The 13,339-nt window shown below is 33.4% G+C and overlaps 1 protein-coding gene across 1 annotated transcript; it reads left to right on the forward strand.

Annotated features, from left to right (window-relative positions):
- The first annotated feature begins 647 nt into the window (after window positions 1–647).
- On the forward strand, window positions 648–10,310 carry LOC111036518 (mediator of RNA polymerase II transcription subunit 15-like). Its single transcript, XM_022318553.1, has 3 exons — window positions 648–885; window positions 5,816–6,670; window positions 8,194–10,310. The coding sequence occupies exons 2-3, from the start codon at window positions 5,816–5,818 to the stop codon at window positions 9,535–9,537; spliced, it is 2,199 nt and encodes a 732-aa protein (XP_022174245.1). The 5' UTR covers window positions 648–885; the 3' UTR covers window positions 9,538–10,310.
- Window positions 10,311–13,339: the final 3,029 nt, after the last annotated feature.

Genomic DNA, 13,339 nt, shown 5'->3' on the forward strand with positions numbered 1-13,339 from the left:
AAAAGTAACTTGGCTTTCACAAAATGCCAAATACACTTATGCCACTTTTACTCGTTTTCGACTAGTTTTATGAACTTTGCATGTAACGATAAGGAGGTGTGGATATGAATACCATCATCTAAAGTCGTCGACACCTTGAGGATATAGTTTAAATAATAATAATAATAAAAAATGACGATTTGGTGGCGGCAACGGCCACTCGTATAAGGTTACACTGAAATACCAGCGATAGGAGATCGGAATCCGATTCACTTTCACGGTGAAAAAAATTTCTCCGAGACAATATGTCAACGAGATTACGGTGAACCTGAAAACGCCATCCGTCGTAAAAATTGCGATAATTATATCTTAGTGTCCTTGGCGGGAAAGCTGCGAATGGTGTACGAAAGCCGTATAGGTACTCGCCGGCAGATATTATAGATACACAATAATATGAATACCGATGATTTCGTATTCTCCGGCTTGCTTTGGAAATGAGAAGAGATATGGAGAGAGAAAAAGAAAGAAGAGAGAAGAAAAAAGTGAGATGGATATATTTATGTACATATACAGAGAGAGAGAGAGAGAGAGAAAATGATGTTCACGATGTTGGAGGGGTAAAGTGAGTGGTGCCCAGGAACTTATAAATATTGGTTGGCCGGTGACCCAAATATCATTCGTACATATCCGTCGTGACCTTGGTCGTGTGTGCCGGGCATGCCATCTTCTTAACCGTCCACTAGTAGTAGTTTATACGGTACCTATACCATATTAACCAGTGCCCGTCTATAGCGCGAAGTTTAAGTTTAACACGCGTTTTGTCAGTCGTCGGTCATGGCCGGATGCTGATCGTTACTAAACTATAATTTATTGGAATTTACATAACGTGATCAATTTAAATTCAAAGTAAGTACATTGAGTATTATTATAACATTATAATTTATTAAATATTACATTTCGTTGTATACCTAAATAATACGGACATCGTCTACAGAATCCGACGCAGTCCGAAGTAAATCAAGCTTGTATTGTTAATATCTTAAAAAGCTCAAAAAGTTTCATTTAGCCATTCTAAATACTTGCAGGTGATATAACCAGGCCCGCCGTTAGATATTTTCCGCCCTAAAGCGAAAATGTTAATGCCACAATTGTACTTGCTTGTGCCCTAGCAACCGACCTACAACATAGAACAAAGAATAAGTAGACCGAAGATATTATTTTTGAACTTCCCTGCAGTAGTTTTCAATAAAACCTCGAAACGCTACGAATAATGAACACACAATTATAAATTTATAAACAAATACTTGATTATTTGAAAACATCTTGAAAATGTTTAATTAAACTCAATTTTGATAAGGTTACTATAGCGAACTACACAAACTATAAAATAATTATTATTTTCTTTTAATAATTAGTATACAAATTTACCAATAATCAATAGTACCTATATGTTATAGCCTTTAGGTATATAATAGGGTTGTTTAACATTTTGACGAATAACAATAAATTAAATATTTCAGATTAATATTATACCGTTAGGTTAGATAATAATTATTAAACATTAGCTACACTAAAACAATATAATATTATCTTAGGTATAATAATATTAGATAGATCGTTAAAGGTCCGTTACATTTTGTAGGTAATCTGAAATAATTGGATAGCTATAGGCGTCTATTGCATATCCAATTGAGATTATTTAATAGGTGATAAACACATATTTCCTTATAGTATGCCTACTTATTCGCATTGCACGCATTGTCATAATAATATATTCTGGTTTGTTCTACTGACCGGGTCAATTTATTGTATTTAAAATTGTACAGTTCCTTCACACTTTCTAATTTAATTTATTTTTTAAAATAAAGCTAATAGACTATATAGCACACAAAAGATACTTCGAGTAAATTGTTCCGATAGAAGAATGGCCTCTTAAGAGATACGAAAACTGAATACTAATGATGATAATTTTCGTTCGTACCGAATACACAAGTTGAAGTCGACCGAGTTGACGTTTGGCAAATCAGTCATATTGTTTTGTCTAAAATCTATTTAACTATGTGAATATCTAAACGCTTCAATATCTCGCCACGTCCTAAATAATATTTTAGTTTTATATTATCAATAAAATTACTATAATATCATGAGTATTGACACTGTATTTTATATGGAGTAATTTAGAAATCGGTTTAGTGATTTCTATAGTAATAGACTTTTCTACCTTAGTGCAGTCTAATATGATTATTGATTACATTGACGGTATAGCCTGTATACATTTACAAATAAAGCACTTGACTTAGATCAGCGTTTCTTAAACTTTTTTATCCGTGGAACCCTTTTTTATGTGCACTTTCACCGTGGACCCCTAACTTTTTTTAGCTTTTTTTTATTGAGCTCTTAACAATAAATTATTACAGCTCGACAATTAGAACCACTACATTGTTTCAATTCTTTCAATGCGTCATTTTATGTAAGGAATATTTGCAATAAAAGTTATAATTATGTGTCAACATTTAAAATTTTGAATAAAAGCCACAAGTTTCGGGGAACCCTGAAGTGACCTCCGCGGAACACAGTTTAAGAAACGCTGACTTAGATAAATGTTTTTTCGGCCCAAAGTTTTTTAAAAGCCAGATTTACAAATCGGTTATTTTTAATTTTTCATAAAAAATTTTAATCAGATTTTAAATTTTTGTTTTCACCATTAAAGAATAAAAACAAAAGGTTGTACATCATACATGTAACGCAAAACATCAATAACTTATATATTATTTAAAAAACATTAAAAATATTATCAGAACAAAAGTTATTTAATTTGTCAGGTCTTCCTGTTACACACTTATATAGTGACTTTAGGTACACCGAAAACAACGTATGCCATGTGCCGATGTAACACATGTATTATATTACATCGAAGTTTTACGCGTATACTCCTACGCGAATAGATGTTATAATACAAATACTGGGTATGGGTAATAGGTATCTATTAAATAGCGGTTCACCAGGCACCAGTGACCTTCAACCATCAATTATTATATTATATTACCGAAACATCAAACAACATACACGGAAACACCTCCTTGTCCGACATTATTCAATAACTATTAAACTGATTTCATATGGGGTTTTCTCGTTTCCATCGTTTTAATATCAATTCCGCCAGACATGTTTTGTTTATGTTGACATAAATCCGCTGGTTATCGATTCCATGTATATTTTTGGGCCCCACTTTTTATTGACACATTGTAGTTTAATATTTAAAAGAATCTAAATAAAAACGTACACAATATTATTAAAATATGTCGAATGTTGCAATTTCATAATTAATTTTTACACGGCGTAACATAAAACGAGACTACAATATTGTTACTAATACATTTCTAATACATTTTAATAGTATCATTTTAACACTGGAACTGAGAACATATTGGAAAAATTGATGTTATAGTCAATAATACTTGTACTTTAATCATTTTCGACAGTACCAATGACGAGTAACACATTATTTTTTGATAAAACTGATTTATAGATATAACATATAGATGGCGAAATTAATCCACTGCGATATGCCATGAGTATCTGTTACAATTAATCGACGTTGTTTGAATGTTTTATAATTTTTATAACATTATAATGCTTAGATAATAATTTGTGTCAATAACCACATTGAATGATTTCATATTTAGTTTTATTAATACAATACGAAATTTGATAAATTTTAGCCACGGCATTTAAGTACATGATACTAGCAGTAGGCTTATATAAGATATATTTATTGCTATCGAATTTCATCAGAATTTAACATCAAATTCTATGCACATAATATATATATAGTAAGTTTAGTGGAATATATCAACCAGTGATTGAAGTCGCTATTCCAATGTACTGTATAAAAAATGCTTGAAATTCATATAGTTTAGTGTTTTTAAAAGCGTTCTCGGGAGTTCTACAGAATGAACGTAGGTATTGATTGTATCGCATTAAATTAATACCCACCAAAACGTTTTTATTTCAATTAATAACGTCTATCTTAATCGCTTGCCAAAAACGATTTAAAAAGATCATCGTATAGTTACACGTTCACGGAATTCAATACAAACACACACACAAGCATGCATACGTGTTTTTCTATGTGCTCCAGTGGTTCCGATTAGTTAGCGAAAGCAGTCTATAGACTTTCTTGTGTATGCGTGTGTTGTACGGATAAACCGGATAATAATAATATAAGTCTCTAACCGAACGATGTCTAGCGCAGTAATTATATTATAAACCACTTTCTTTCCGGTCGCACCCGAAATACAGACAAACACTGTACCTCGAGTATACCTATAATACCCACAATTTCACTGTAAAACATCGTCACCGTAGTCCGGTCAAACCACCGGCAGACCAATACCTTTCCGATCGAGTTCTCTGTTCGTTAATCATATTACCTAAAAACAATATGTTGCAATTCGAGATCGGGGCTTTCACTCACAAGTCAGAACACCATCCTCATAGCAAACAAATCCGAAATGAAACTCATCTCTCCATACTCGACATTATATTATACTTACCCGCCGCGGTCAGCCGTCGTAGCTGTCGATGGCGAGAGCGAACGCGTAATCCGGTCAAAACGTCGTCATCTGTGTGTGTTGTAGCAGTAGCACACAATAACAACCATAGATATTTAAAATGTTTTAAGGGTATCACTTTCAAGTGATTTTCGTTTTTTATTGATCGATCTAATGGTGCAGATCAAAAGAGTTCGCGAGGAGGTACTCAAACTTTCGATCGTATAGAAGCTCGACAATTAGAACTCCCTTAGGTTATTTTTGACACTATTTAAAAAACAGATTTTTGATCAACAACGTTTAATATTAAGTTTCAATGGGTACCACATTATAGTCGTAAATATTTCTTTAGAAACAAAAACTTGCTAAAAGTGATTCCTTAGCTAAAATATTGTAAAATAAATAATAACTATGTTGTGCATACGATTTTAATGTACCTATAGGTTATCAAATATTGCAAATGCTTCCTTTTTGATAAGCCGCTGCAGTCGTTTTAGGAAGATAGACGGTATTACTTGCGAAAATTTAATTAGAAAAAATAATGGTTCAATAAAATAAATTTGAACTTTTGTACCTAATATAATAACTTTAATTGACAACCAAAATAAAAAAGTAGATACATTAGTAGTCGTCTGGAAAATTTCAAATTAAACGCCAGCTTGCAATATGATTTATGATAATCCAGAATACAATTTTAAAATACATATGTTAGTAATACATTCATGATTGATTGTAATTCTCGTAATTATTCACCGCTGCATCATCATCTTAAACTAGTTACATTAGCTGATACTACTTCTTACATCCTGCTAACCTAAATTTTTTGATGACATTTTTGAACGGGTAAATCATCTTACTTACTTTCTCAAACTCCTTTCAAAGTCCCTGTACGTTTTACCTGTCAATATGTTCTTTTTCACCTTCCTATACTTCTTCGACTTATTATAATTTAAATGAAACACTACGACGTTGCATGCCTATAGCCCGTTCCGACCCTTCCTTTTCTATTTTGTGATTACGATTATTAATATTATTTTGTATACTTAAGTTTAATTTCACACTATACTTCGATTATAATGTTAATTAAATGTACAAATTGTAAGTTGGGCATATGACATATATGCTCGTATTGTATAATTAAAAATTAAATAAATAAATGTATATAATATAAAGTATAATGTAATATGCAGATAAACATATAGGTATGAACTTGAAAAGTATTCTGAAATAAAAGTCTACTTTACAGTCAAGAAAATAAAATGAAATTTGTTTACATTTTTCAGATGAAAGTAGTGCTAACTGTTTTAGCGCTCGTGACCACCTTAGAGCTGGTACTAGGAGTACCGGTTTATGGTCCACCGCAACCGTTGCCGATTTCGCACAAATACAGGTCTCCAAATGGTGCACCCATCCCCGCCAAGTATCCTCCCCACCCTAGTGGTCATTCGGGAAAAAACGAATTCTATTCGAAATTTAATCCTCATTCATTACCACCGGGCCTACGCGGACCCCCACCCCAACTGCCACCACCTTTTGCTAAATATCCTCATCTACCACCACCCGGCAAACATCAACAGCAATACCAACAACAAAACCAACATCAACACCAACAACAACATCAACAACAGCAACAGCAACATCATCAACATCAGCAACAACAGCAACATCAACAACAACCACACCACCCGTCTAACAGCTTAAGACCGGTAGGACCACAGTTCCAGTCGAAACCGCACTTACTGCAGAACGGTGCTCCTCATCATTCTTCTCAACAGAATCAAGTTAATAATGGCCCTGAACAGCGAGTACAATTAGTACCATCGAGGCCCACTTCTAAGATAACCAACGTCTGGACGGGACCTAAATTATCCGGATCACCCGATTTCCCACCACATTTCCCCGCTGCCAGCAACCCCATAGCCCAAGCAACTGCAGCTCCATTTCTGGAAAAACCCAGAGGACCTTACATAATCAATAGTGACGACGAGAGGGGTCCTATCAAGACTATACCAGCGCCGAACCTGAACCCAGCAGACAAACCAGCCAACTTCGAAGAACAATTGTACAGGGCACAACACCAACAATCGTACGCTCAACCGTTGGACAATTCGATAACTGACGAAAAACTCTCATACCAGGTATTAATAAGTGTATAAAATCTGTTATGGATTCGGATGATTTATTAGAAATACTAATTGAAACATTTACTTTATAGGTAAATATAATGAATCACTTATAGTATAGGTACTAATAACTAATAAGACTACTTATTAAACATGGGCATCTTGACAACACATAGTTATTTGTACCTATAATATTACACCTCGAGTAGGCCACGAAAATCAAATAATATACTGTAGTTTATAAGAACGTGTGTACCTATTTATCTAGACGTGGCGATAATGTTTTAATAAATGTGGTTAGGTCTCTATTATTATATGTTTTCTATTAGCTTAGAATGTATCCGATACTCGTCAAATATCGATGGACAATAATGCAATTGCTGGTATTGGCAGTTAATTGTAGTTTAAAATCTTTAAACAATTGTCTTTAAAATATGTTTGTGAAAATTTTAATATTACTTTCTCTCAAAAGACAACAAGAGAAATTATGAGAAAATAATCAAAATTTAAATTTATGTCAAACGCAATGATAAAATATATAAATGTATAATGTCAGATTCATTATAATAATATGCCATTAAATCAGAGAAAGGAAAGAACGATTGTAAATAATATGTACAACAATCGGTAGGTTTTTTCTTATTGCGTGTACCTAGCTACTTATATTATTTCACTCGTTGACAGTAAGCAAATTCATTCATAAGTGCACGCGAGACATGCACGTAACATATTATTAGAAAACGTACAAAAAATAGATATTATAACTGTTAAAAAATATCGACCACTTTTTATTGTTCAATAGGTAACCAAACTATTTTCCTGGAAATCTGGTCTTATTTTTTTATAATTATAGTAATTATAAATTTGTAATCGATATTATCATACAATAAAAGTTTCAAATGGTTTAATTTTCAATTAGAACTTTTAAATATACTGACAACATTTTAACTGGTGTTTAGATATAGCTAAGGTTTTTAAAATTCTGTAAACAAGTCAAATTGTAATACAAATTGAAATAATATATTACAAACGTATTTAGTAACATTTAGGGTTTATGAAATGGGTTTTACTAAATAGTAGGTAATGTAACGTAGATAACTTAAATTTCAATATTAAAAAAATATATTTTGTACCCAGAATCGAAAAATATAAAGTAGATATGATTTTGATTTTTTGTAAAATTAAGTAGGTAAATTTAGTTTACCTAATTGATCAAATTGGACTATTTAGTCAATTTATTCATGTTATATTCATTAATTTGAGAATCGTTGACTTCACATCGATAACTGTAATAATATTATATTGAATAGGTACCTGTAAAATTTTACTATTATCTAATCCAAACAATTGAATCAGTATTACAAGTTTCAGAAAACATTTATCGTTGCTAAACGAAACACTATTAACATTCGTTAACCTCAGTAATTTATATAGAGAGTAGGCTAATATTATACTATAATTGGAAACGTATTAATATGTTGTGATATTGCGATATTATATTGTATCAGAAGTGATTCTAACAGCATGTCGTGTTTCAGGTAACCGAAGAGCCAAGTGGTTACAAACCATTTAACAGCCAACCGTCGTACTTCGCCCAGGATCTGGGACAAACGTCATCGGCCAAAGTACCATCCAACACAGAATCCAATTCAATACCAACCGTGCCACTGGACATCGCTCTGCAACAGCACTTGGACAATCAACATCAACAACAACTGTCAGCTGAGCACATCGGATCCACGGATACGTTGACGCCCCAAGAGTTGTATTCGCTGTTAAACGGCAACCAGGCCGCCGCCGCTGTGGTACCGCAAACCACATACGTGGTACCTCAAACAGTTATGTACGCTGTACCGCAACCACAGTCGTTGGACCTGCAAGTCGGCCATCAGCTCCAGTACCAGGCACCACCAGTCCAACTACAGTACGCACAACAGCCTGCAGCCACAGGTGTCCAGTTGCAGTACGCGCAACCGGCCGCTGCCGATCTCCAGTACTTGCAGCCGCAAACCGTCCAATACCAACCACAGGCAGTCCAATATCAACCACAATCCGTTCAATACCAGACTCAATCCGACCACTTGCAGCAGCCATACCAGCAGCAATCGGCGGAACAGTACAGCGCACAGACAGCCGCTGCTGAAATATCAGCGCAAAAACAACAACAGCAACAGGAGCTCATACAACAGCAACAAGAGCAGCAACAGCAACAACAGGAGCAGCAGCAGTATTCGCAGCAACAGTATTCGCAACAACAACAGGTGATCCAGTTACAGCAACAGCAACGTGAGCAGCTGAAACAACAACAACAGGTAGAACAGCAGCAGCAACAGCAACAGCAACAGCAACAGGACAACGACTCTCAGTACCAGCAAGAACATGAGGACTACGAGCCCAGGAACGGGGACAAGGGATCAGCCGAACAACCACCTGCAGCAGTGCCGGAGGACGAGGAACACGACCAGAGGAAGTTGCAGAGCATCCGGGACCAATATTACTCGGCTGTCCCCAACGAACAGACGGCCAGCGTACTAGCGCAGATCGCCCAGTCGGCGGCCAACAACGGCGTGGAGGTGGCCGACGAACCGGGCCGAGTGGCGGACTCTGCGAAACCCGCAGAAAAGTCGCCGCCGACCGACCAGTCGGTGCAGATGCACACTTCGGTTCAGATCCAACAGTCGGTGCCACTTTACGAGGGTACATACGCGTCGTCGAGGCGCACCAATCAGGAGTACGCTGACGAGGGCGGCGAGTCCGACGAGCTCATGGAAGGCAGCGAATCGGTGGCCGTCTCCGAGTCACCGTCGTCTTCGGTCAACGGACACGCTCCCAATCAGTTCCCGTACAGCGCAGCCAAGATAAACGCATTTGCCGCCAACTAGTTCTAGCTGACAACTACAGTTTCCCCCATCAGGATTCGAATAATGGGACTTCAATATATAATATTAAGAACTGGCTCACGCCACATTTTAAAAGCTATTATTATCTCTAAAAACTATACTATTTTATGGTTAATATTTTTTGTTTACTAATTTATTTTTTGAAGACATGACATCGATGTCCGTCGTCATACTGGATCGCAGTGAAATTTATTTATTGTTTGTATTTATTTTCGTTTTCATTCTTGATCGAAACGGACGGCATCGACACTCGATAAGTGGTTTCGTCGTACGCCAAATTATTTATTTATATATTTTTATTTTTTATATATTTCGTTTAGTTAAATTAATATGCTAATTTTTTTAAGACTAAACTACATGAACGATTGCTCAAATTTGAAATTATGACCAACAGGCCATAGCCATGTGGCATTTTTCTTGACGTTGAAGGGCTGAATATTTTGTAGATCGACTTGAACATAAGTCACATCACGAATGCCTATAGACTTATCAGTTCAATTGGTGCAAAAAACAGTTGCACTAAACATTTACAGTTAGCCCCGTAAAAGCTCCCAATACTAATTTCAATAGGCAATGACACGTAAAAAAACCCATGACGTATTAATTACTATAAAAAATTAAGTTAATTTGATATTCATGTAAATATAGAATATTAATTATAAGAATAAAATACAAAATTCAAATACATTTAATTGGAAAAATGTAAGCATTTTGTAATGGTTCGTAGAACTTAATAAAGATTTACAAAGTTATTATAGAGTGTATTTATTTTATTACCTGTGTATTGTTACTTATATTTGTAAAGTATAAATATAGCGCTCGTATTTTTTTTTTGTAATGTAAAGTACTCATTGTGCAGTTGTGTATTCACTTAGAAAAAATTATAATACATTTATGAGTAAATAATAAAAGAGTGTTGGTAGTTTCATAGAACTATATTTACTAAATATATACATATAAGCGCGAATTGGTTCAATTTGGTGGAGGTGCTTAAGCCCTGACTATTTATACATTAAAAAAATCAACGGGTACTAATGTTGAACCACGATTATTATTAGTATCTTAAAAATTAACACAACGTTTTAATGGTACATGTAAGTATATTATATCTATATTATTCCCTAAATATTGAAATAAAAATATCTAACATCATGTCAAACATTAATACATATGTTTTATTTAATATTTATTATATAAAAGTATATATAAATACAATTGTTTAGCAGTTTAGCTTAAGGATAGCATTCTATCTTTTTATGAAAAAATATTGAGAACTTTTTCACTATCAATAGTGATATTCTTTTATATATATTTAGGTATACTAAAGTATTTAAAGAAATAATATTGAGAAAATGTACAATACAGCAGCTAAATAATTAATGGCCTCAGTAGTATATACCAGCAATAGTTGGAATTTCAGTAGAAATATTATGTTCCATAGTAACGTTAAAAAATAAATTATAAATTTTAGAAAATTCTGAAGAACTTCTCATTTGATCAAATATTTTTATTTCACCATTGATTGTACTTGTAGCTTTCCTCAATGTTGTATCTTTTCTCTGCAACTGTTTACTTAGAATATGAATTATTTGCAATATATCAAAATATAAAAGCCGAAAGGTGGTTTCTTTAGCATGTTTAAAAGACCTAAGGGAAATAAAAATACATATATTTTATAGTTCTATTAGAAAAAATAATAACTAAGAATACTAAGATATATTTTTGTTTTAAAAATTATTTAACATTTTTGTGTGAATCATAAATAAATTATTTAAGTCTAATCAATAGCTTGAGGTACATCTCTGGTGGCATTTTCTTCAATTTCTTTTTCGAGTATTTGAATAATAGCAGTAAAATTATTCTTAACAGCAATGCAGTTTTTGTTGCGACATGCCTATCGAGTTACACAAAGTCTTGTAATGGCTAAGTGCTAACCTTACGTAGTACATACTACGTACTACTGCATTTGTTATCGTGAAATCAATATAGACGAACGAGTTTTAAAATTAGAATTGGGGAAATAACAGTCGATAACGCTCGATATTACCATCACACAAAAGCGAGATATGTCATTGGGAGTTTCCCGAGTGCGTCCCGAAATGTACATTTTTTAATGTTCCTAGTGCGTCCATAATAAGGGACGTATCCGAGTTGGGTCCAAGATAACATTTATGAAATAGGTAAACAACTAATTGGGTCCGTCCATAAAAACGATAACATACTAATTGGGTCCGATTGTAAAAACGATAACATAGTACATACAAATATTGTAATCTGTAACTTACAAGTATTGATGTACAATATTGTTAAAAGCAATAAAATTAACCCATATATGTATCAAAATATATAGCTCAATAGCAGTATTCCAGATGTTAAACGTTATACAAGCCAGTATAACTTGGCATTCTAATCCAGTTGTACACTTGTACCTACTTTCTGTCCGCAATGGAAAAATTTAAGTTAATGTTTAGTGAAAAAGGAAAACGCGTGTACGTTACACCCGACGGATTTAAATTTTCATTTCACAAGACTCTATCAAACGATGTTGAACTATGGCGCTGCGTACAAATATCTTGTAAGTGTTTTTTTAAATGTAAAAATAATGTATTGATCAACGAGTCATCATCACACAATCACGCGTGTAATGAAGAAAGTATACTACTTAGACAAGTGATTAGTAATAGTGCCAAAAGAAAAGGCTTAGAAGATATTTGTGAAAGGCCTTCTAAAATATTACATCGTTAATATAGTGTACTAAATGATTTAAAACTAACAACAAATCGAGACGAAAATTTTTTGTTAGTTAATGATAAAGTTAGTAACATTATAATTTTCTCCACAGTAGAAAACTTAAAAATGTTATGCTCAAAAAATATTATTTATGTAGATGGAACATTCAAAAGTGTCCCGAAAATGTTCACTCAAATGTTTACAATCCACATAATGCATAACAACCTTTACATTCCTTTAATTTTTTGCCTACTCAAAGATAAATGCACTCAAACATATACACAAACTTTTCAGTTATTAGTCGACGAATGTATTAAGATTAATTTAATTTTTAAACCAGAATTTATATATGCAGATTTCGAGAACGCAATTCATTTATGCGCTCTTTCAACATGGCCAGAAATTATTATTAAAGGCTGTCGGTTTCATATTGCGCAAAGCTGGTGGAGAAAAATACAAACTTTAGGACTTAGTAATGAATATAAACAAGATTCTGAACTAGGTAAATACTTGAAATATTTTTTTGGATTACCATTCTTAAGGCCTGAGGAAGTTGCGGATTGTTTTATAGAAGATCTAATGTCTATTCAACCAAATGATCAACGAATACAAGAATTTTCGGATTATATATTAAATAATTATATTGAATCAGAAGCAATTTTCCCCCCTAATATTTGGTCAGACTTCAAACCATCAACAATGAGAACGACAAATGCCTGTGAGTCTTTCCACGCTCATTTTAATTCAAAGTTCTATTCAGCAAAGCCTAACTTATATCAATTTATCGAAGTCTTGAAAACTGTACAAATCGATAATTACATAAAAATCAGAAGTGGACAGAACAAAAGAAAAATTATATTATTAAAAGAAAACTTTATCGAAGAAAAAATGACGGAAAGAATGTTGGGTAAAATAAATCGATTTGAATTCATAAAAGCCCTTTCGTTTAAATTTTTACCAACCATATGAATATTATAATATTTTTATATTTTTTTAATACTATATACATTATACATACAAATATTAACATTTTATACTATATACATACAAATAT

The sequence above is a fragment of the Myzus persicae genome, unplaced genomic scaffold (assembly GCF_001856785.1).
Source record: "Myzus persicae strain clone G006 unplaced genomic scaffold, MPER_G0061.0, whole genome shotgun sequence".
Taxonomy (NCBI): Eukaryota; Metazoa; Arthropoda; class Insecta; order Hemiptera; family Aphididae; genus Myzus; species Myzus persicae.